This window comes from Ochotona curzoniae, unplaced genomic scaffold, assembly GCF_017591425.1.
Source record: "Ochotona curzoniae isolate NIBS_2020 unplaced genomic scaffold, NIBS_Ocur_1.0 scaffold_274, whole genome shotgun sequence".
Classification (NCBI taxonomy): Eukaryota; Metazoa; Chordata; class Mammalia; order Lagomorpha; family Ochotonidae; genus Ochotona; species Ochotona curzoniae.
In genome coordinates this window covers 4,774,147-4,798,267 of record NW_024467101.1, presented here as the reverse complement: position 1 = coordinate 4,798,267, position 24,121 = coordinate 4,774,147, and the positions used below count along the sequence as shown (strand labels likewise).

The following is a 24,121-nucleotide window of genomic DNA, read 5'->3' as shown; positions in this document are numbered from 1 at the left end:
AGCAAAGAGAAATGGACCAACATGGTAGCCTAGTGCCTAAAGTCCTGGCCTTGAACGTGCCAGCATTCTATATGAGCACTGGTTTGTGTCCCGATGACCCCACTCCCCATCCAGCTCCCTGCTTGTAGCCTGGGAAAGCAGTCAAGAATGGTCCAGAGCCTTTGGACCCTGCACCCATGTAGGAGACCTGGGAAAAACTGGTTCCTGGCTCCTGGCTTCAAATGAACTCAACTCCGGCCGTTGCAACCACTTGGGCGGTGAACCATTGGATGGAAGATCTTTCCTCTTCTCTCTATATCTGACTTTCCAATTTTAAAAAAAAGATGCATTGGTGGTTCACTGGTAGAATTCTCACCTGCCAATTAAAAAAAAAAAAAGAAAGAAAATGATCCTCCAACCACTAGTTCACTTCCCAAGTGGTCACAATGGCCGTGGCAGGGCCAGGCCAAAGCCAGGATTCCAGAGCCTTCTCCAGGTTGTCCACGTGAATTCAAGGTCCCAAGCACTTAGCTGCCTTCCATGAGCCTCCCAGGTCCCCGGCAGGGAGCTGGCCCTTAGACCGCTGGCATTGCAGGTGGGGGCCTGACCCGCTTGGCCTCAGTGTTGATTCCCTGTCCTGCATTCTTGCTGGCTGAGGAGGAGTACACTGGTCCTCTTGGAAGCACCTGCATTTTTGGCACCCCTTGATTTTTTTAAGCCTAAGCACTGAAAAAAAAAAAACAAACTTGAGAAGTGTACAGGAAAAATAAATAGGTAGGATTGTGTTTGTTATTTTCCTAGTTGCACAGAAATACTGACTTTACATCTTGTTGCTCTCTGCTCACAGGTCGGTGACATTGTGAAGGTCACGAGGATGAACATCAACGGCCAGTGGGAAGGCGAGGTGAACGGGCGCAAGGGGCTCTTCCCCTTCACGCACGTCAAAATCATTGACCCTCAAAACCCAGACGAAAACGAGTGATTGCTGCTGCCCTGGTTCCTGCTGCTTCGTTGTGCTGCCTGTTCTAGTCTCCTTTGAAGTGGGAAAGTGTTCTCTCTCATAGGCAAGTCACGCCGCCTTGCCGACGCCCAGCTCCCTGCAGCCTGGCCGTCGCATGCACACTGGGAATGCACACAGCGGCTGCCTCCTGGCATTTGTATCATAGTCGTCTTGTCACAGAGTAGCCGATTTTAGAGTTCTTTTGGATCATAAACTGGAAATACTGGTGGAAGCACACACGTGGAGAGAAGCTAACAGGCCAGTCTCCCCGTCACTGCCCTGTTTGTACTTGGGACTGATTGCGGCGTGCTGGTCCCCAGAGCTCCGGGCCACAGCAGCAGAGTGCACGTCGCTGCTCCTTGGAGTGGTGGCGCAGCTGCCTCCCTGGTTTCCTTTAGGCAACAAAGGATGCGAACTCTAAAGGAGGAGAGAATTCTGTCCTAACCCCCTCCCCCAGCCCTGGCATGGCTTTTCTTGTTTTGTTTGTTTTCGGTTTGATTTTGGAAGACTTAATTAATTAGCCTTGTGTGTTCTGAACAGATTGTTAGGTCGCAGTTTGGATTCTTGTGGTAGCCCAAGGAAGAACATGTCCCCGTGCACTCCTACCCTGAAGCTGCTGTAACCAAGGGCCGTGGGTAGAGCACCGCTGGAGTAGAGACCCCGGGCCTTGGGGTCCTCATAGCAAACAGCATGGACACATCAGGCGCCATGACGTGCCAGGCTGTACCCAGCCTCTTGTCCCCAAAGGCATCAGCGCCCAGCTGCTTTAGGAAACATCTGCTCACCTTGTCTGTTGGTGACAGAAATGGGGGTGTGAGACACTCGGCCAGTTTTAGCTCCACCCTTTCAGCGAATGCACCCACTGAAGGTTAAGACTTAGGTTTCTTTACAAAGTGAATTACTCCTGGAATCATTGGACCCCTGAACAAGTCATTCAGTCAAATCACTAAATTGTCACTGAAGCCCTATCCACCCTGCCCAAGCCCAGCCTCACCAGGCTGTCAGAGAGGTGGTGCTGTTAATCCTGACCTGCATTCTTGGGGTCTGGGGTGTCCCAGGCAAAGGAAACGCAAGCCCCTTGGAAGTCGACTGATGAGTTGCCATCGAGTGTTTCTGGTGAGAGCCGTTCACTGTTCATTGGTTTGTTGACAGAGCATTACCCTGCGAGCTGCCCGTGGTTCCTAGCAGCCAGCGCTGCAGCCTCTGCAGCCCAGGCCAGGCCTCTGAAGTCCAGCGGGCAGTTGTCTGTCCTCCCCACTAAATTCCAGGGGAGAGAGGCCTCCACCTGGAGCAGACGAGTGGCAGCACCAGGAGGTGAGCTCCGTGAGCCTCGTGACAGAATCTCAGAGCCAACTGCAGGTTTAAATCAGTAGTGCGGCAGGCAGAAAGCTACCCTATAGAAACACCTCCAAATTGTCCTGTGACAAAATTGATCATTTGGGGACAAAAAAAATTGTCACTGCTCACCACTTTGAGTTTCCTAGAAGAGGCTCAGTGACAAGCTCTTCCTGTCCCCGGATGTGTCGTGGCTGCCTCCCACCCTGAAGTCGGCCATCGCAGGTGGCTTCGTGGGTTGTGTCAGCCTAGCCTGTATCATATGACAGTGTCCAGAAACAGGCTTGGCCTGCAGGCCACTCACCCAGCCCGCACCGGAGCCGTGTCCAGCAGAAAATGGAGCATGTGCCCTGGCGGACGGCCTCTGGAGACCAGATGGAGCTGCAAGGCCTTTGATGGAGCACAAGGAAAGGATGACTGTTTGAGAAAGGGAGGGATCCCATGGCCACACCTGCCGACCACTCATAGAACTCCCCTCCTGTGGAGTACTCGGAAGAGCGCTGCACCCCAGCACCCTCGGGTTTAGGATTGGTGAATTTTCTCGCAGCTTCAGTCCCACGGAAGTGTCTTCAGAACTCAGAGCAAGGTGCACCTCCAGCTCTGAACTCAAGATACGTGCCAAAAGTCATCACTGTTTTAACTTGAAACCTTCACGATTTTTTTCCTTGGCAAAAAGTTTTGTCTTTCTCCTGCCAAGTCTGTGGCGTAGCACCTGCCCTGACTGTGCCTGGGCTCCCGTGACCTGGGGATGTGTCCCTGAGCTCTTCATGTCCAACCCAGGGGGTTAGTCTCCTCATAGCATGACTCTGGCCTGCGGCTTGCTCTGGGCCATCGTGGTGCCCAAGGAGAGATGGATGTTGGCCTGACGCCCCAGGGCTTTTCTCCTGGGAAGGAGTCAGAAGATACTGACAGTTCCGCTGGAGCAGTTTGTCCTGGGGAAGACTCCAGCACTGCACTGGGATGTCCCTCCCATGCCGCATGGTGACATGGATGTGGTGAACAGCTACCTTTGGACGACTTGTGCCACCAGACCCATTGGCCCCTGGCATCGCACCAGCTTCCTTTAAAGCTATTTACAGACAGGCGAGCCTGAGACCAGGAACAGCCACCGTAGTTGGGTTGTTTGCCCAGCGGTTAAGAACGTGTGATTTTGGAAAAGGGATGATGCGTGTTTGTGCCAGACATTTATAATTTAATCGTTTAATCTTCTGTCCATTAACCTCTTAAAAACGAGTGACTTCTTGATTGTCTTAACACAGTCCCTAAGACTAATGCTGTCTGTGGACACCCATGGAGCTCTGCCTGCCTCAGGCTCAGCGCCCCAGGACCCAAGAACCATGACCCCGCGCCTGCTGCTGCCAGGGCACACTGGGCAAGCAGGAGCAGGACAATTCTCTGCGACGGACGGACTGTTGTCCCTGCGGGGGGAACAGTGGCCTTGCTTTCGACGGTCTTCACTGTGTGTTTTGAAACAACAACAATTGTAAAACTCTTCTGACCTGTAACTTAAAGATCATAAACTTCAGGCAATAATATTTTCTGTGTAAGCTTTTAAAATTATTTTTGGGGATCATAGCTTGTTTTATTTTGTGCTATAAAATTAACAGTATTAAATGACTTATATTCTTAGAATACATTGAGTGTCTTTTCTTAACAGATTTGTGCCTTTTTATTTTTGTATTCCATTTTACGTTACTGGTCCCAGCATCAAAACTCCCTTGTTTGTGTGGCCTGTTTGTACATTGTCTCAATAAAACTTGCATCAGCTGGTGGCGGCGGCAGCGTCAGTGTCTCAGTGTCTCCTCAGTCGGCCCCCCCGGGAGCCACCGAGCAAGGGTGAGGCCCCCAGCATGCGGGCCTCTTCCCAGTGGCTCATGGCCTGCCTGCAAAGGAGAGACAGCCCGGCATCCCGGTGTGGGCCTAGACTGGACCCTCTGAGTGTGAGGTATGTTGGTGCTTCCTTCTTTCCAGTACAGAGGAGCCAGCCAGAGGAAGGGATTTCAGCGGAACTCCCACAGACAGCGAGGTTCTCCCGGATTGCTGCTGCTGCTCTCTGGTCCAGTCTGCACGTTCCTTCCAGTGAGCTGGGGTACCTTAGAGTGGGTGATTTGTGCTTGGGGGCCCAAGAACTTCCCTACGGGTCTCACACCGAACACCTGCCAGCCAGGGTCCTGTCCTTAGCCCGCCCATACATTCTCTGATCCCATCTGGTATTGTACATCTGTGTACCCCAAGACCTTCAAATCTGTGAGAAACTTCAGGAAATACCAGCAGCGTGTACAGGTCGGAGCTACACTGGTGTTTGAGTGCAGGCCCTGGATCCTCGTCAGGATTTTGGATTTTAGAAGAAGCCTGTCTTGGGTGGAAGTCTCTGAAGGAACACCAACCCACAAATGGAGTTTGTAAAGGTAGGCATGGCGCCCAGCGTCAAGGCTGAGTTGGCTAATCCTCCCCACTGCAAGCAAAGGGATCTGATATCGGCACCAATCTGTATCCTGGCTGCTCCCCTTCCCGTCCACATCCCTGCCTGTGGCCTAGGAAAGCAGTAGAAGACAGCCCCAAACCTTAGGACCCTGCACTGGCTTGGGAGACCTGCAAGAAACTTCTGGTTCCTGGTTTCAGATCAGCTACACTCCAGCTGTTGTAGCCATTTGGGGAACAAACCAGCGGATGAAGATCTGTCCTCTCTGTACATATATCTTTCCTATAAAAATAAAGAGAAGAAAAAGCAGACATCGTCAGAACTGAGCGAGATCCCTGGATGTGGGACTTGAGGTGGGGGGTGCCAGCCATGCTGCCTCACTGGGGCTTAAAACCTTAACCCCGTAGCCAGCACCAGCAGCCCACGGCTTGGAGTTAACCTTGCTCTTGAAGTCCCCTGCATACCCTACTGCTTTGCTTTTTTTGTTTGTTTCTAAGATTTGCAGCGGCACCTCTAATTTGCACGGGGTTTCCTGCCTTGCCTGGAGAATGTTCAGGATGCTGTCTCGGTGACCAGCAGTCCAACAATCTGGGGCGCTGTAGAGATGTGCGGGTCTGAGGTAGGGAAACTCACCTTCCCCTATACCACCCAAGGCTCCCTGACCAGCGTAGGTGCCACCCGGTACAGCCCCAGTGGGCTCCAACCCAGTTTCTAATTTCCTGTGTCTGAGAATCTCTGTCATTCTCTGGGCTGGTACTCATTGGTGACCACATCCCAGCCAGTACCTGTGCTTCTCTGGGGAGCTTCCGATGGGGAAGGGGACCCAGGGAGTGGATGTACCCCAAGCACAGCATTAAACGGGAAGAGGGGCAACCCACTAGATCACCTCAAGGCTAGCTCAGGACACCGCAGATCAAACCCAGGAGCAGCTGCTGCAGCTGTGCCCTGAATCACCGCCTGGATGGCCTGGCAATTTTCCAGATCTTTTTACCCCATCCCTGACTGAGTTACAGCCCTTTGTCCCAAGCCCACACAGCAAGCGAAGTGGGGGCTGGGGCACAGCAGGCATAACCACCTCAGGGGTGGGGAGGAGGGAGGCAGGAAGATGCTCTGTGGCTAAGTTGGTGGGAGGCCAGAGTGTGGGAGCAGGGGGTCACTCAGACCTCAAGAAGCTCTTGGTTCCTTCAGTGTGCCCCATCACAAACATCTCAGGCTTTGAGTCCGGGCAATGCCCTGTATCCCTGGCTGTCCTTGCAGAGGGGAGGGGCAAAAGGTGTAACATAAGGAGCTCTGCAAGATCCAAAATCCTGGGGTTTTCTGGGGGGAGGCCCCAGGAGGACAGGCAAGGGTCACAAACTCTGGGTGGGCCCCAAAGGTGATCCTCCCAGTAACTCAGGAAAGGGTGTGTGGGCACAAGCGGAGGACATCCCCAGCCTGAATGGGGGATTCTGTTTTGGAGCAGGAGAGGACATGGTGGGGTGGTTTTAATATCTGTAAGGTAGAGATCACCTGTTTGCCATCCACACCTCTTGTCTGCCCAAGGTGGGGGCTGGGCCAAGCAAAAGGCAGGAGCTGAGACTCCAACCTGTGGGGAAGCCAACCCAGGAAGTAGGGGGTGTGTGCATGCGTGTTACCTCTACACCACACCCCTGCCCCAGAAGATAGGCGGTCTAGCTCTAGTCCTCTTCACCCAGCTTGCTTTTGACCTTCACAAAAGTTATTCCGTAACACACAAGCATGTGCTGTTGTGCATTGCAGCTTCTCTCTCTCTCTCCCTCACAGAAGTAACACACTGTTCTCTACCTCAGGAACCCAGAGCTCCTCCTGCGTCTTCCACAAGATTGGCAGGAACCCAAGTACTTGCGCTGTCACCATTGCTTCCCAGGGTGTCAGCAGGAAGTTGGAATTGGAAGCAATGCCGAGACTCAACCCTGAAATAGGACATGGGTATCCCATGACATCTCAGCCACTTGCCCAGATGTTCAACCCCGCTTCTGCACCTTGCTTTATCCTCCAAGCCATGTGAGAGATTGGATTCTATGGATCACATAGTGAGTGCCCCTTTTCACTGATGTATAGAATTCCCTGACACCACCATTTCCATCCTTCCCAACCTCAAGTGTTTGAATGCAGTCAGATGAGGTCCCCTGAGTAGGATCCAGGCCAAGCTGCTCTGGGTATTTGTCAAATTGCACTCTGTGCAATGTCAGGAATTGCCCCAATTTGTATTTTTATTAGGGACATGTAATGGAGTTTAAAAAAAATTTTTTTTAATTGGAAAGTCAGATACAGAAAGGAGAGACAAATATCTTCATCTGCTGATTCACTCCCCAGGTGGCTGCAGCAGCTAGAGCTGAGCTGATCTGAACTCAGGACCCAGGAGCTTCTTCTGGGTCTTCCACATGGGTGCAGATTCACAAGGCAGGGAGCCGGATGGGAAGTGGAGAAATCCCAACAGCAACCGGTGCTGATATGGTATCCAGCCAGTGCAAGGCAAGGATTTAGCCACTAGGCTATTGAGCCAGGCCTGGGAAATTTTTAAGGATTCATTCATTTTACTTGGAAAATCAGAATTATAGAGAGAGGGAGAGACAGATTTTTTTTTTATCCGCTAGTTCAGTCTCCAAATGACTTCAACAGTTAGAGCTGAGCCAATCCGAAGCCAGGAGATTCTTCCCAGTCTTCCATGTGAGGACTTGAGTCATCACTGCTTTTCCAGGCAATAGCAGGGAGTTAGGTCAGGAAGTAGAGCATCTGGAACTAGAACCAGTGCCCATATGAGATGCCAGCAGGTGGAGGATTAGCCTGTTCCACCACCACATTGGCCCCAAGAAAATATTTTTAGCATTTATTATTGGAAAGGCAGAGTGATGGGGAAGGGGGGGAGAGATTGACCTTCCATATGCTGATTCACTCCCTAAATACCCACCACAGCCACGGCTGGGCCGGGCCAAAGCCAGAGAACTCCATCCAGGAGCTTCATCCTGGACAGTGGGGGTGGTTGGGCCTCTCGAAGAACATCAACAAAGCAGCTGGGACTCAAACCAGCACTGCAGCCCTGCACTCCCAACAGCGGCTCAGCCTGGGACACTATTGTGCCACACCCTGTCACAGGCGCTCCATAGGCACCTCTCTGGCTACACAGGCTGCCACGGGGCAATAGCAGCATCTGCTGGTCCATCTGTCGCTGGAGGGGTTCCAGGCTTTTCATGGAGACCCTCAGGAGGGAGCAGGAAGCACCTTCTGATCTGAACCCACCCCTCACCCTGGGTATCCTCTGACTTCCTGCTTGCCCTGTCCCAGTCTGACATCTACCCTAAGACTTATGTGATGTTTCTCCATGCCAGCTGCTGCCCAGAACCCAGCGCCCAGGCTGGAAGGGGCTGGCACACTCAGAGTCCCTGGAATTGGCAAGGGTACATGTTTGCTCCGGCTCAGGCTATCTGTCCTGCCCCAGTGCTTCTCCTCCCATTTGGCTGAACCACCTCCCCAGGAGCAGAATCAGCACTGTTCACCCACCTCAGGGTACCCCCCACCAAGCCTTCTAGGGCAGGTGTCAAACCCAACACAATAGACCTGCACTGGAGGGAGCCAGGTAGCTACCAAGAAGTCACCCCTAACTTGAAATCCACCTGATCTTCGTTTTACAGAGGGTCCTGCTAGTCCTCATGCTGGCCTCCAGGGGGCGCGGGTTGACCATCTGCCTGCCAGCTGCTGCTCCTGCCACCCGGGTCTTCTGTTCATAGAAAAGACCCGAACCTGAGGGCCCCTCGCCAGGCAGCACTGCTAGCCTGCCTTCACTGGGAGCTTTCACTCCACAAAGATCTATTCTTTCATAGAATAATAGATTTTTTATGGGCCCGGCACGATAGGGTAGCAATTAAAGTCCTCACCTTGCATGCGCCAGGATTCCATATGGGTGACAGTTCTAATCCCAGTGGCCCTGCTTCCCATCCAGCTTCCTGTCTGTGGCCTGAAAAAGCAATGGAGGACGGCCCAAAGTTTTGGGTCCCTGCACCCACGTGGAGACCCGGAAGAGGCTCCTGGCTTCGGATTGGCTCAGCTCCAACCGTTGCAGCAGCTTGGAAGATCTTTTCTCCTCTCTGTATATTTGCCTTTCCAATAAAAATAAACCTTTAAAAAAAAAAAGAAATCATAGATTTTTAAAAGATTTATTTTTATTGAAAAGTCAGATATACAGAGAGGAAGAGAGATAGAGAGGAAAATCTTCCATCCATTCATTCACTCCCCAAAGTGACCACAACGGCTGGAGCTGAGCTGATCCGAAGCCTGGAACCAGGAGCTTGTACCGGGTGTCCCATGCAGGTGCAGGGTCCCAAGGCTTTGGGCTGTCCTTGACTGCTTTCCCAGGCTACCAGCGGAAAGTGGGGCTGCTGGGACTAGAACTGTCACCCATATGGGATCCCAGAGCATTCAAGGTGAGGTCTTTAGCCACTAGGCCATGGCACCAGGTCCTAGAATAATATACTTAATATTTAGTTGAAAAGCACAGCAACAAAGGGAGAAAAAAAACAAAGAGATCTTCCATTTGCTGATTCCTTCCCCCCATAAGGGACACAGTAGCCGGGATGGGCCAGACCAAAGCCAGGAGCTCCATCCTGTCTCCCAGCATGTGTGGCGGGAACCCAAACACATGACCCATGACCTCCTGCCTTCCCGGGCACCACAGCAGGGAGCTGGAAGCAGAGCAGCCAGGTCTCAAATCCATGACTCCGATGATGCTGGCGTCACCAATGGCAGCTGAACAGCTGCAACATTATACCAGCACTCCACAGAGATCTAGACACGTCTGCCCCATCCAGTAGGGACCTGAAGACCCAGTCCCCAAGACTACCTGCCTCCTGTCCCCAGGGTGCGAACCTCCCCCAGTGGCCCCACCCCACTTCTCTAGCAGCCCCTGTGTCCCATGGCTGGCTCTGTACCAGTCACCAGTCCTAGCAGCTGTTCCCCCCAAACCCCCACTCCCAGGCATTCAGAGGGTCTTACCGGCTGCCTAAGCCACAGGGCAAGCACTTGAACACTCAGCCTGGGCAGAGTGTGCACGCACCTCCAGCTCAGCACCCGGCACAGCAGACCCTAGTCTGCCAGAGTTCGAGTCCCTTCTCCACTGGATGCCACTGGGATGAACTCGGGAGGTCTGAGAGCCTCAGCTTTCCTATCTGGGAAATGGGCATGATACCAAGAGCTGCTTCCTTCTCAGGTTTGTGCTGTGGAAGGCAGAACCGATACATACAAAGTCACAGCCATGGCCAGTGACGGGGAACCCAAGGTCTTCCTGCAGCGGTGGCCACAGTCAAAAGCTGAGAAAGGATACAAAAGGGTCCCAAAGATGAGGCCAATGCCACAACTGCCCCCCCCAGCCCAGGAACAGGAGGCATCTGACACCACCTGTCCCTGTGGGAGTCTCAGCCATCCCCTCCCCCACCCCTCTCCCTGCTCTGGCAAAAAGGGCAGGGGGAATAGAAGAGGGTCCTTGCCTCCCCCCACCCCAACAGAGCTGGTGTGTAGTGACAGGAGTGACATCACTTTGCTGCAGTGTAAGTAACTCATTCATGCCTCACACACTCGCTGTGCCCTGCAGTCCGCTGAAGAGGCAGGCTGTACCGGACCACTACCCAATGTCAGTCATTTTTGTGCCCATAGGCAGCCTGATCAGGGAGGGCTTCCTGGAGGAGTGGGGCACACCACTGAGATTCACCAACTCATGGAGGGGACCCAGGAAGTTCTGGCAGATTCATAGGTGGGAAAAAGAAAATGCAACAAAATAAAAGCTTGTGAGCCCAGTGGGATAACCTAGTGGTTGAAGTCTTTGCCTTGGGCACCAGAATCCCATATGGGCAGCGGTTTTAATCCCAGCAGCTCCACTTCCCATCCAGCTCTCTGCTTGTGGCCTGGGAAAGCAGTCAAGGACGGCCCAAAGCCTTGGGGCCCTGCATCTGCGTGGGAGACCCGGTACAAGCTCCTGGCTCCTGGCTTCAGATTGGCTCAGCTCTGGCCGTTGTGGCCACTTGGGGAGTGAATGAATGGATGGAAGATTTTCCTCTCTGTCTCTCCTCCTCTTTGTATATCTGCCTTTCCAATACAAATGAATAAATCTTTAAAAAAAAAAAAAAAAGCTTGCTTTTGCAAACTCATGGGGTTTGAGGTTGAAGTGAGGGGAGGTATCCGAAGAGTTACTGGACAGACACTGGGTTGTTGGGGCTGGCGAGAGTTGTCTCCAGGATCCGCAGGAGCCGAGGGACCCAGCCCCATCCCGGGGCGACCAAGCGCAGGGGCAGAGGCTCCCACGGAATCGTCCGGCCGCCCCGCACCTGCTAACGGGCTCCCCGCCGGCCGCAGTGCCGCAGCGCCGGCCCCGCCCCGCCCGCGCGCTCCTCCCCCGCGGCCGCGGCCCGGAGCGCTCCCAGAGCCCAGGCCGACACCGAGCGCAGGTGAGCGGCCGCCCGGGGGGACCCGGGTCCACCTGCCACCCCCGACCCTGCCGTCCTCGCGCTTGGGGGCCAGCGCGCGCGCTCACAGCTCTCGGACCAGGGCCGGCGGCTTGAGGACTTGGCAGAGGACTGGGGTAGAGGGGTACCGCTGGGGGCCAGGGGACACAGGCTGGGCTGGAGTGCGGGGTTGGGGTGCGGATGCTGGATCGTCCCGTCCCCGGTTCCCACTGGCGCGCGGCGCCCCGCTATGCCCGTACTGGGCTCCGGGTGTCCGCGGGAGCCCCGGGATGGAGCCGGCCAGGCTGCTTCGCTGCACCGGCCGCTTGCCCGGGCGGGCCCAGCGACCACGTGCGAAGGCGGGGAGAGTGGACCGGATGTTGGTACCGGAGCCCCTTGGGAGAGGGCGGGAGCCGGAGGTCCCCCCCCCCCCGAACTTGAACGCTGGGCTGGGGAGCTCAGAGACGCCACCCGCCCAGGAGAGCTACTGAGATGCCCAAGCTGGAGGAGGCAGGACCCCATCTCCTGGGGGTGGGTGAAGATTTGGGGGGTGGGTACGGTGTGAGGAGGGAGGAAGGAGCTTGTAAGAGTCCCTTCCCCAGCCTGCGCCCAGAGTGCCCTGGCATCTCTGTGATGCCAGGGTGAGGGCAGGGGTGTTGCTGGGGGTTCCAGGAGTGAGACTGAAACTTGGGGTGCTACAAGAATGCGTTAGCAGAGAAGAGCAGGAGGAGGGAGACTTTGCAAAACAGCATGGGGGTCCCTCTGTCTGCAACCCTCCCGGGCAAGGACCTTGGCCGTGAATCCATGTGTTTCTGGGCTGCAGGCCAGCTTGGCACACACTTGCCTGGTGGAAGACACAGCCCCTACCAGCTCTGCTTCCAGGCCTGAAACCCAGGAGGGTCTCTCCTAGGCCTCTGGGTAAAGCCAGGACCCCCGGGAGAGGGCAGGTGGTGGCAGGTGCTGTGACATACCTGCCTTGGTAACAAGCTGGGGACGGGGGGAGGCCTCCATACTCTTCCTCATAGCAGGGGCCCTGGCCCGTAGGGCAGGTGACATTGTGGGTCAGGCAGTGAAAGGGCCTCCTGCCCCCACCATCTTGTCCTTCTCTCTTCTCAGCCCTCAGCTCTCAGGTGGCCACTCCACGGCCCCTACCTGGGGACATGTGTCCCACCTCTCGTTAGACTTCAGGAAGAGTTTTCGGGGGACTTCAATGGGGAAGACAGACAATGGGGAACAAGCTGGCCTTTGCCCCAGGACCTTCCCAAATCCACCTGGAGGTTGGACTTCCCCTGCTCTCCCCTCCCCCTCCCTGGAAGGCCCACCTTGTGATTGCTTTGTGGATAACCCCCTCCTCCAACAGCACCACCTGCTGCTTGACCTTGGTGAGACCTTGGTGCCTCATTTGTTCCATCTGTAGCTGGGCATGGCTCAGCTCCAGGAGCCTGGTGGGCATGTATGAGGGACAGGGACAGGTGGACACAGCGGACCCTGAGCTGGGCTTGCCCCTCCCCCTCAGCCTTGTTGAACCCGGAAGTTTCCCTGGGGACCAATGGCCCAGCCAGCTCCCCACCCCCAGACACACACACACCCTTCAAGGCCCTCCTGGCCACAGCCCACATACCCAGGAGGAGGGCTGTGGGCTGGGCCACCTCCTGGACCCCTGCCTTCTGCCACAGCCCGGCCTGGCAGCTTCCATCCAGTGCTGGCCGGGGTGTGAGGAAGCAGCAGTGGCCACCCTTGGAAGGAGGTGGGTTCCCCAAGAGAGGGGGAGCGGGCTGGGACTGGGGAGAGCCCCATCACCCCCACCCAGGGTCAGGAGGAGAAGCCCAAAGCCCAGTGAGAGAGGAGTGGCATGCCTGGCACATGCTCTGGGGTCTCACCCCAGGCAGGCAGTGGTGGGGAAGGGATTTGGAGAGAAGTGGTGTTGGAGGTGAGGGTGGAATTCACGGTAAAGCAGCTACTGGATGAAAGAAGAGGAGGTGGGAGCCTAGGTGCTGTCCCCTGCAGAGATGGGGGAGTCGGAGGAACAACCTGGAGGGCTTCAAGGGGGTGCTGTGGTCAGGTGCCGTTCTCCCAGTGCCTCCAGACTTCTCCAGCTCCAAGGAAGCTGCTTCTGGAAGGCCTGGTCGCTGCCCTGACCCTCAATGTCCTGTTCCCCCCAGTCTGGCCCCAAACAGGACCAAGAGACCGTTCCAGCCGAGAGAGAGATGGCGGCTCTGGCATCCCCACAGGCCACAGGGTGCCCAGCCATGCCAAGGGCACCCTAGGGTGGCCTTCTGACAGCTGAACCATCTGTGGACTCCCACCCGAGCCGGCCATCCTCCACTCAGGCCACTGGCCATGGGTGGCTGCTTCTCCAAGCCCAAACCAGGTAGTACCTCATTTCTTCCTTTCCCGCCTGTGCCCTCCCCCCTCCGCACGCCTGTCATCTCACCCCCCCTCCCCCTCCCCTTCGGCACTGGGCAGCAGCCGAAGTAGGTCAGGCCCCGGGCTGCAGCCTGCGGAATGTTAATACGCTCTGCGGGGCAGCAGTGGTGTGGTGGAAGGAAACAGGAGGGGAGAGGGGGCTGCGGTGCCGTGCTTCCAGATGCCCTGTGGGTCCTGTGGGTGCCCCCTCTTTTTTGCGTGGTGGGGCTTAGGGTTGCTGGTGGTGGTAGTGGCAGCTGAGTCATCCTTGTGAACAGGAGAGGGGGTGGGGGACAGGGTCTCCTAGTTTAGGGCTGGGGGTGGAGGGGGCTTCTGGGAACCTCCCCACCAAGCCCTATCGCCATTTCTCTGAATGTTTCCTCCTCGTGGTGTGACACCCCCAATCCCCTGCCGTCCAGACCTTTCTGGGCAGGCTTACACCTGCTAGAAGAGATGTCCATTTTGCCCAAGCTGAGAGCGCGACCACAGGGATGCTCTGAGGTGGCCGTGCACTGCAGACCTGTGTCAGGGGTAGGGGTCCCTCTCTTTGGTCCCCACGCTCCCCTCTTCTGTCTTCCTCACAGCCAGAGATGCAGGTGCAGGCAGATGGGGAAATGGAGGCTGGGTGCCAGCCATACCTCTGCAGGCCCCTTGGCTGTGCCACACTGCCCTCGCCACTCCCCCCCCAACCTGCCCAGCCAACTCACCCTGGTACCTGATACCCATCGGCTCCATTACCTTGGAACCCACAAGCCTTTTCTCCTCCCCTTCAGCCTGAGGGAGAACTTGGTGTGGGATGGAGGGCGGGGGTGGGGGTGCTAGGAGTGAGGTGCACCTGCCCCAGGCAATAGCACCCCTCCCTCTCCCAACCCCTCCGTGTTCTGTGGATGTCCAGGCCCTGGGCCAGGGTCTGGTCTAGACCAATGATGTCTGCAGGACTTTCATTGGGGGGCCCCCCTCTCAGTACCCCGGAAGTGTGCTGAGGATTTGGGCTCAGACTCCAGTTCCAGCCCTACCCCTTCCTCTGGCTGTATGGCCTTGGGCTTCATGCAGGCAAGGCAGGGCTGCTGTGCTCACCCTGAGCAAGGGTGGCTTGCAGGGATGTCTTAGGTGGGCTCCTTGGCTGCTGGGAACACCCCCTCACGCACACACATCCCATTGCAGGGCTGTAGCAGCGGGAGGCTTGGGTCCCCATGCCCAGGCGTGGCAAGTCAGCGGTGAGGTCAGAGGTCAGGTGGACGATCAGGAGAGAGAGACTTTGGGGTTACTGGGGGCCCTGAAGAGCAGGCAGGTACTCCCTCTTAGGTGTGGCTCTCTGCTTCCCTCACCCCCTCTGTGCCTGCCCTCTGCCGTTGCTTCCTGCTGGCTCTCCTCAGGGCCAAAGGAAAAAGCAGCCAGTTTCTGGCTGAGCTTAGAACCAGAAAGAAGTGCAGTTCCTTTGGGGTCTGGTCCCTGCCTTTCATGAAAGCCACAGGTAGCTAGCTAAGACCTTCCTCCTGGCCAGGACTGCCGGGAAGCTCAGAGCCTGTGGCTGAGCTCTGCCCTCGCTCCATTCCATGCATTCACTGAGTTCCCATGCTGTGCTACATATGAGGGTATCCATATGAGGGTATCCAGTTCATGGAAAGTGGAATGACAAACATGAGTGTGTTTGGGCGCAAAAACAGGTTTTTTAGATCAGAATTGATATTTTCTATGTATAATGGGAAAAAAAATATTTCTGCCCTGAAATAAGCTCCTACTTTTAAAAATTGATTTATTGAAAAGGGGAGTAAGCAAGTGAGAGCGCATGTTCTGGTTCACCTCTCAAATATGCATTCATAAGCCTGAGGCCTTGGTACCCCCTCCTGCCCCCCAGCCACATGCTCTACCTGAAGTTCCATTTCTTTCTTTTTTTTTCTCTTCATTTTGTAAACATTTATAAATTAAAGAGTTATTTATTTTTATTGGAAAGGCAGATTTGCAGGGCGGAGAGACAGAGAGGACGATCTTCCATCCACTGGGTCACTTCTCAAATGGCCATAATGGCCAGAGATGAGTCCATGTGACCCTGGCAGCCAGGAGCTTCTTCCAGGTCTCCCATGCAGGTGCAGGGTCCCAAGGCTTTGGGCCATCCTCGACTGCTTTCCCGGGCCACAAGCACGGAGAAGGATGGGAAGTGGAGCAGCTGGAATATGAGCCGGGGTCCACATGGGATCCTGGTGCATGCAAAGAGGAAGATTAGCCAATTGAGCTATCTCATGAGATCCCCTGAAGTTCCATTTCCTGTGATCTTTTTGAAGAGTTCCAATCGGATCCTCTTGTCTACCAACGGAGGAGGCACTGTTCCCTCTCAAACGACTAAGGCAGCATCCAAACCGGGAAGGGGGCCCTGGAGGACTCCCTAGGTGGGGCTGGGATTCCTGGAGCCTCTTCTCTCCACACCCCGACCCTGCCCCCTGGGAGGGCTGAACCAAGTCTATGCACCTCTGTTCCTGCTCAGCGGGTTTTGCTTAGACTGCAGCAATGAGTGAGGCTTGGAACCTTCTGGAAGGAGGAAGAGGAGTGGAGGAAAGCAGCCTGGTGGCGTTGGTCCCTCACCCAGCCCCGGCCAGGCTGCTCCTGGGGGCCTCCAGCAGCTCGCAGAGCCAGTGTCTGCTGAGTCTTGAGTGTTTTTTCTTCTTCTTTTTTTTTTAATTCCTCAAAAAAAACATCCGAGCACCATTACATAAAGTGTGGGAAATGTGGGATGAGCCCTGCTCCTAGAGCTCCCCCTCCACCTGACTCCCTGTGGCCCTGCGTCCCCCCACTCCCCTTCCTGCTATGCTGGAGTCCCCAGGAACTGAACTTAACCCTGGAACCCTGCAGAGGTGCAGCTGGGGGCTGGGACTGGAGGGTTAGCCCAGCAGGATGTGAAAAGCAGTGATGACAGATGGGTGGGTAGGACCTCGCTGAGGAAGGATGGCAGCCCAGGCCAGGGCAAGGGTGCAGGAGGTGTGGCTTCAGGTGCAAAGACCTGAAGGATCTTGGGAGTCCCGCGGACCTCCCACCCACCCCCAACCCTCGGTCCCACCCCCTCATCCCACACAGTGCCAGGGGCTTTGCTGTCACTTACCCCTTTCTGACACCCAGGGCGGCCGGATTACAGCTGCTAAAGAGTCTGTTTATTGTTCCTTTGTAATTAGGGGCAAAAAGCATTCACAACCTGCCTCGCTCCCGCCCCACCCGCAGCATACATCACACAGGGAATTTGAAAAATGTAGAAACTCCAAATGCCAATCTCCCCCAGCAGAGCAGGGCACCCTGAGGTAGCTGTGGTTTGCAGAGAGACCCTGATGGGCAGGGTGCCTCTGTGTTGTCCACCTGATCACAGGCCACCCCCTCCCCACCCCCCTTTGCATACAAGACACCCAATGGGTGAGTCACGCACAACACTCCCAGCCGCTGGAAAAAAAAAAAAAAAAAAAGCTGTTTATAGAAATCACCATCTGAAGCAAGATTCCTGACTTACAGAGAAGTTGGAATAGGAGCATGAGCCCCCAGCAGCTCTCTGTGAAGACAGCTGCACCCTGCTTCATGCTGGGGTCACCCCCTCACCCCACTCCCCCACAAAGGTGTCCCTGAGCCATCGGGCACACTTCAGCTTTGTCATCCCCACAAGATGCAGCACTGAGGGCATGGGTGTCCTCCCCCATGTTCCTGGGGTGGGGGGAGGTTGTAGGGTCAAGTTCAAAGGCTGCCCTGCCCCTGTGTTATTGTGGGAATTGATTCCAGCTGCCTCCCAGGGTGGCTTTGGCTGCTCAGCAGGGAGTGCAGGAACCTTCTGGGGCCTTGCTTCTATCCTGCACAGTGGGAAAGGAAGGGGGCAAGGCTGGAGGGCTCACAGCGACCTCCTCCACCCCTGCTGCCCACAGTGGAGCTCAAAATCGAGGTGGTGTTGCCGGAGAAGGAGCGAGGCAAGGAGGAGCTGGCAGCCGGTGGCAAGGGCAGTCCACGGGCCTACCAGGGCAATGGCACTGCCCGCCACTTCCACTCGGAGGAACACCTGCCAGCCCCTCACCCCTACCCTGGCCCTCAGGACTGTGTGGAAGCTGCTGTCTGCCATGTCAGAGACCTGGAGAACGGCCAGTGGGTGCCGGGCCTGGGGAGTGGGCTGGGGCTGGGCGGGGGCCTGGGGAGTTGGAGGTGGCTGCCAGCAGCCCCACAGTCACCGCAGGTCACTCCCTGCACGGCTTCTGCAGGCCTGGTCCTGCTCTCCTCCTCCCCCCACCTGCCTTGCCACTGGAAGGCAGGGTGCCAGGAAGAAGCACCTGGCATCTAGGCTTGATCCTCCAAATGTGGGCTCCTCTCAGGATGCGGGAAGTGGAGTTGCGTTGGGGCAAGGTGCTGCTGCTCAAGGAGGGTGGAGAATTCCATGCACTGGGCCACAAATGCCCGCACTACGGCGCACCCCTCGTCAAAGGTGAGATATTGGGTTCACATGGCCAGAGCCAGGGCTACCCAGGGCAGGATTCCTTTCCCTACTGGACCATACAAGGGATTTCCAGGCTGCAGTGTTCTTCCCTGGCTCCCTCCCCATAACCTCGACAAAGTCCTCATCCACTAGTGGGAGGGCCCTGCAGGTGCTGGGCCACCACGAAGCCGTGGTGAGGAGGTCCCTGCTGGTGGTCACAGCTCAGCACAGCTCCCCCTGCAAACCGCCCCTCCAGGCGTGCTGTCCCGTGGTCGGGTGCGCTGCCCCTGGCACGGTGCCTGCTTCAACATCAACACCGGGGACCTGGAAGATTTCCCAGGCCTGGACAGCTTGCACAAATTCCAGGTGGAGTGGGAAGGAGGAGGGAGCAGGGGTCAAGGGCCAGGGACTGGGGCATCCAGAAAGCCTGGTCTCAAGCAAGGCAACTTTCACAGGTGAAGATTGAGAAGGAGAAGGTGTACGTCCGGGCCAGCAAGCAGGTGAGGGAAGGGTTGCTTAAGGGATAAGCAAGAGGCTTGCAGGGCACGCTGGTTTGGAAAAGTATGTTAGCAAAGGCACCCTGGCTGGGGGGTCGGAGGAGGGCAGCCTGGTCCTTGTAGTCTCAAGAGCGGAGAGCAGGCTGCATGCTGGCAGGCAGAAGGACCTGACCTTTCTGGAAGAAACATACAGGCAGGATAGCCAAGACCACAGTTTCCAGCTGCCCCATCCTCTCCCCGTGGCTCCCAGGCCCTACAGTTACAGCGAAGGACCAAGGTGATGGCCAAATGCATCTCTCCAAGTGCTGGGCACAGCGGCAGCACCAATGTGCTCATCGTAGGTGCAGGCAAGTGGCAGGGTCTGAAGAGCAGAGGTCGGGGCTGGAGGGAGTGGGGTGGGAAAGGAGAGATGCGTCCCCGGCCTATGGCCCATGCCGTACGTCCTTGCCCAGGGGCGGCCGGCCTGGTGTGTGCAGAGACACTGCGGCAGGAGGGCTTCTCCGACCGGATCGTGCTGTGTACACTGGACAGGCACCTCCCCTACGACCGGCCTAAGATTAGCAAGGTGGGCCTGGGGCAGCCGGCAGGGTCTGCAGTCCTGGCCTCCGGGTTCCCCCATCTCGGGCCCATGCACACCCCCAGCCTGTGGGAGCCTGGCCAGCTTTCATGTGGGCATTCATCCCAGACCTATCCTTAGTGCTCATTGCAAGATGGGGCTTGTTGAATTCTGTTTTGTGGTCCACTCCCTCACCACCAGCCCCAGGGCCACCCTCTCTGGGCCCTCTGCTGTTGAGAGAGGAGCGGTGGCCAGCTGGCCCCTCCTCTCCAGCTGGCCATCTCTTGCAGTCCCTGGATGTGCAGCCTGAGCAGCTAGCTTTGAGACCCAAGGAGTTTTTCCGGGCCTATGGCATCGAGGTGCTCACAGAGGCCCAGGTAACAAAGAGCCAAGCAGGAAGCAGGCCAGGGGAGGGGTTAAGGGGACCATGAAGGTCGTATGGACCCCGGGAGGGGCTGAGGGGCAGTACTCTACAGCCCAGGCCTGGGAGCTGATGGTTCTGCACCCACTGACGAGAAGCACCTGGTAGGACTGGGATAATGGGGAGGGCTAAAGAACAGGGTAGCCCCTGATTGGGCGGGCACTGGGCATCTTGCAAGGACCTTCAAGTCCTAGGCATAGAGTCCCTCAGTTCTCTGCTTGGTTTGGGGGATGGCGGTTGCAGGTGGTCACAGTGGATGCAAAAAACAAGAAGGTCGTGTTCAAGGATGGCTTCAAGCTAGAGTACAGCAAGTTACTGCTGGCACCAGGGAGCAGGTGGGCAATGACCAGCTAGCCCTGTCCATGTGCCCGCCCCGCCCCACGTGCCCTTCCCAGCTGGTGTGGGAGGCTCTCATGGCAGGTGCACCACCATGTCCTAGCCCCAAGACTCTGAGCTGCAAGGGCAAAGAAGTGGAGAACGTGTTCACCATCCGTACACCTGAGGATGCCAACCGCGTGGGGAGGCTGGCCCGGGGCCGCAATGTCGTGGTTGTGGGAGCTGGCTTCCTGGGTGAGCAGCTGGGGGCTTCCCATGGGTGGCAGTGGTGTGTGTGTGGGGGGCTTAAGTGCAGGATGCCAGCTTGCCACCACCACCTACTCCAGGCATGGAGGTGGCAGCCTACCTGACCGAGAAGGCCCACTCGGTGTCCATGGTGGAGCTGGAGGAGACGCCCTTCCGAAGGTTCCTAGGGGAGCGTGTGGGGCGTGCCCTCATGAAGGTGAGACTCGGATGCTGGGAGTGCAGGGGTGGGCAGAGGGCAGGTGGGTGGCCCAGGGCATGGTCTGGCACTTGCCCACCCACCTGCCCTGCCAGATGTTTGAGAACAACCGGGTGAAGTTCTACATGCAGACGGAGGTGATGGAGCTGCGAGCCCAGGAGGGCAAGGTGGGCCACTCCGTCCCTGCCATGGCCTCCCGTGGGGGGGTTGGGGCGAACTGACCTCACCCTGTGCCCACCTGCCCACACCTTGCAGCTGAAGGAGGTGGTGCTAAAGAGCAGCAAAGTTGTGCGGGCTGACATCTGCGTGGTGGGCATCGGTGAGTGGGGGGGGAGCGGGCCACTCTCTGTACCTCGGTTTCCCCGTCTGTCCAGTGGGGAACCCTTGCCATCCCCAGTTCACAAAGGTCTGCCTTGGAGTGTGTGGAAAACAGGCTTAGGCTTGGGTCTGCCACCTGAGATGGCCCCACCAAGCTGTCCGCAGGCTTTTAACTGTGTGCCTTGCCCGGCTCTGGGCACAGACTGGTTTCTGTTCCAGTGAGATGCCGATCTGGGGCAGCCCAAGTACAGGCCCTCTCCCCACTGGCCTGATGGGAGGTACAGGGGTTCGGGTTGAGGGATCAGGGAGGGCGACCGACGGCTCTGGGGTGACCGTGGAGAGGGCAGCAAGGGAGAGGACCTGTCCAGGACCTGGTAGCTTCCTTTCTGCCAGGTGCGGTGCCCGCCACGGGCTTCCTGCGACAGAGTGGCATAGGACTGGACTCCAAGGGCTTCATTCCCGTCAACAAGGTAGGGTTGGCTGGATGCCGGGCAGGCAGGGGACCAGGGGCCTGTCCATGCTACCGCACAGAACTGTGGGTCTTCTCCCATCCCCCCAGATGATGCAGACCAACATCCCCGGCGTGTTTGCGGCTGGCGATGCCGTCACCTTCCCCCTTGCCTGGAGGAACAACCGCAGAGTGAACATCCCCCACTGGCAGATGGCTCACGCCCAGGGTACTGGCGGGCGCCCTGGGATGGGGCTAAGGTGGCTCCCAGACTGTTTGGGTGAGGGGAAGGGCTGGGCTGCCATGAATTGCTGGCCTGGAATCCCCGATGTCAGCACACACAGCCAGCAGGCCAAGCCATGGGTCCTGTCTCCATAGGCTCCCTGTAGCCCCCTGCCTGCCGACCCCCAGATATCCTGATTCATCCAGCCACAGCCCTGACCCCTGCTGTGCTTCCATCTCTGTCTTCTCTCCTTGGGTCCTCCAGAACTCCCTGAGGAGGGAAACAGAGTGTGAGAGAGGGGAGAGAGGAAGAGAATGTGAGAGAAAGAGTGAGAGAATATGAGAGACAATGAGAGCAGGAGAGGAGAGAGTGTGAGACAGAAAGAGTGACAGAGAGCGAGTGAGGGAAAGAGCGAGGTTTCCAAGCCAGACTCCTTCCACTCTGCCTTTGCTCTGCTCTGGCCCCAGCTGCCTTGTGAGCTCAGCTGGCTCTTGCAGGTAACCACCCACCCCTGAGGCTGTCACCCAGGCCTGAAGACCCAGGCTACATGGGGAACACACCTGGTCCAGCTCCCCTAACACTGCAGGCGGCTGCAGGTGAACCAGCTTGCTGGATCACACAGAATCAGCAGCAGGGGTCAGGGGACGGACCTGGCTACCCCCACCCCCTTGTCTAGCAGCTATTGCCTGGACTCCCACTTCTGGCACCAATTTCGGGTCAAGTCCAGGGTCTGGAGTTACTACTAGCATGGAAGAAAGCAAAGCTGACTCCTCAGTGGACTGTGATTGGAAGGGTACATGGGTCTCTAGTACAATCTGTCTGCCCAGTTGGCCTGTGAAATTGACCTCTGGGGAGAGGTCATGATGCAGGTGTCAGGGGTCGCCCCAGTGCCTGAGATAGGCAGTGTCTCAGGAGAGGTGAGAGCGAGGGTTGGGGCTTTGTGACGGCCCTGGGTGCCCACAGGGCATGTGGCGGCCCAGAACATGCTGGCACAGGAGGCGGAGATCAGCACGGTGCCCTACCTCTGGACTTCCATGTTTGGCAAAAGCCTGCGCTATGCAGGTAAAATGGGGACCCCGCAGAAAGGCGGGGCTACGGGACTGGGGCAAGGGGCAGGGCTGGGGGGGCTACAGGGCAATGGGACCCTGTGAAGCCCCCACCTCTGGGCCCGCCCACAGGCTACGGAGAAGGCTTTGATGACGTCATTATCCAGGGGGATCTGGAGGAACTGAAGTTTGTGGCTTTTTACACCAAGTGAGAGCAATGGGCCCAGGGTGAAGGGGTGCAGTCTTGGAAGTGGGGGAGACGCCCCCCAGCAGGAGGTGGGGCAAGAGGGCCCCCCTTCTCTCTGGACCTTGCTTTTCAAAGTGGGTGTTGAGATGCCTGCTTCCACGCTGGGGTACAAGTCTACAGATGGACCTTGCAGACCCTATGCCAGGAGCCCCACTGAGGAGAGGCCCGAGCTCTGCTAGGGAGACCCCAGAGGCTGCACCAAGGGGCAGGGGGCGTCCTGGACAGGAGCCCTCCCCATCTCTCCCTCCCCTGCTCAGGGCGGGGGTGTGTAAACAGGATTGCATCAGGGTCTTGAGGAAGAAGATCTCCCTGTCAGTCCTCCAGCCCAGTTCCCTACCTCCCCCATCTCCCCAACAGAGGCGACGAGGTGATTGCCGTGGCCAGCATGAACTATGACCCCATTGTGTCCAAGGTGGCTGAGGTGCTGGCCTCTGGCCGGGCCATCCGGAAGCGGGAGGTGGAGTGAGTGTGGGCCTGGGAGGCCTTGGGGGAGGGTGGAGGTGGAGGAGCAGAGAAGGAATGCCCACCCACCCAGCCCGCCAAGGGCCTTTCTCCTTTTCAGTCCCTTTTTGGGGACCACAGGGCTGTGTGTGGGCAAGGCTTGTGGTTTGGGGATGGCAGGATCTGGATGGCATCAGAGATCAGCTGGCCACTACCTGCAGGTGGTGCCAGTGGGTCTGACTGGCTGTAGGGAGCTGCTGGGTACTGGGGAAAAGTCTGGGCAGGGCAGGGCAGGGGATGGCGCTGGGAGCTGGAGGCCATGGGACGGGGTGGACCCGTCAAGCGGGGTGGTGATGAAGAATGACGGATGTGCTGTCTCCCTGGCCTTGTCTCTCCTCTCTTGCCTTCGCCAAGGCTGTTTGTGCTGCACAGCAAGTACGTGTCGTCACCTTCATCTTCCCTGTTGATACTGCTGTCCCTTTCCACCTCAGCCCGGAGCTTCTGCCCTCCGTCTGCCCCCATACTTGTCCTCCCTGCTGGGCCACCCCTTGTCCTCCAGGTGCCCCGAGTGGGCAGCCTGCACTTTTCTCCTTCTCCAACCTCTCCCCCTGCTTCCTGCAGGACTGGTGACATGTCTTGGCTCACTGGAAAAGGATCCTGAGTTGGCACCCCACGGAAGCTGGCAGGCATGCTCTGGCACTGCCCTCCTGGGGCAGGCGCCAACCTCCAATTTTCCGGAACGCCCCTCGCCCTGCCAGCCAGCATTTGCCTTCCACCGCTCCCTCCACCCACCCAGAGAAGCTTCCAGAAGATGCTCGCCCCCTGCACCTCCCCGTAAAGCCTCAATTGGAGGGCAAGCCAAACCCTTGAGGGGAGGGGGGGTCGCCGGTAGGACATGTTTGAGACTACATGCGCATTAAAACGCACACATTTCCAGAGCTGTGTGACTCCTAGTGTTACTGGCCAACAGCAGTCACGAACCGAGCACCAACACCCGTGAGCACCCCCCAACTTCCCAGGTCTGAGAGGGCTTGGCAGCAAGGGTGCCCCCCTCAGCAGGTGCGAAGGCACACCTGAGACCGGAAGTGCTTCTTCCGAGGCCATTCCGGAGTCTCGCTTTGGG

The 24,121-nt window shown here is 57.2% G+C and overlaps 2 protein-coding genes across 6 annotated transcripts in view; both read left to right on the top strand.

Annotated features, from left to right (window-relative positions):
• The window catches only part of CRKL (CRK like proto-oncogene, adaptor protein), a 30,584-nt gene extending 26,638 nt beyond the window's left edge, over nt 1-3,946 (top strand). For both annotated transcript variants that reach the window (XM_041003504.1, XM_041003505.1), the window contains one exon: nt 827-3,946. In XM_041003504.1, coding sequence (XP_040859438.1) covers nt 827-961 — 135 coding nt within the window. In that variant the 3' untranslated portion in view covers nt 962-3,946. The remainder of the gene's footprint in view (nt 1-826) is intronic.
• A 9,556-nt stretch (nt 3,947-13,502) lies between these two features.
• Nucleotides 13,503-23,660, top strand: AIFM3 (apoptosis inducing factor mitochondria associated 3). Of its 4 annotated transcripts, XM_041003698.1 has the most exons (20): nt 13,503-13,556; nt 17,485-17,698; nt 17,923-18,032; nt 18,280-18,389; nt 18,479-18,523; nt 18,771-18,867; nt 18,973-19,085; nt 19,367-19,453; nt 19,741-19,832; nt 19,937-20,067; nt 20,160-20,275; nt 20,371-20,442; nt 20,531-20,594; nt 20,987-21,063; nt 21,153-21,270; nt 22,228-22,326; nt 22,443-22,518; nt 22,915-23,019; nt 23,413-23,433; nt 23,620-23,660. In XM_041003698.1, exons 1-20 carry the CDS (start codon nt 13,526-13,528, stop codon nt 23,657-23,659), a joined length of 1,818 nt encoding a protein of 605 aa, XP_040859632.1. In that variant the 5' UTR covers nt 13,503-13,525; the 3' UTR covers nt 23,660. The 4 variants fall into 4 exon arrangements, with proteins under 4 accessions (XP_040859632.1, XP_040859634.1, XP_040859633.1 ...); XM_041003700.1 differs by lacking the exon at nt 23,413-23,433 and having other exon boundaries at nt 13,526-13,556; nt 23,620-23,659; XM_041003699.1 differs by lacking the exon at nt 23,413-23,433 and having other exon boundaries at nt 13,526-13,563; nt 17,474-17,698; nt 23,620-23,659.
• The last annotated feature ends 461 nt before the right edge of the window (nt 23,661-24,121 follow it).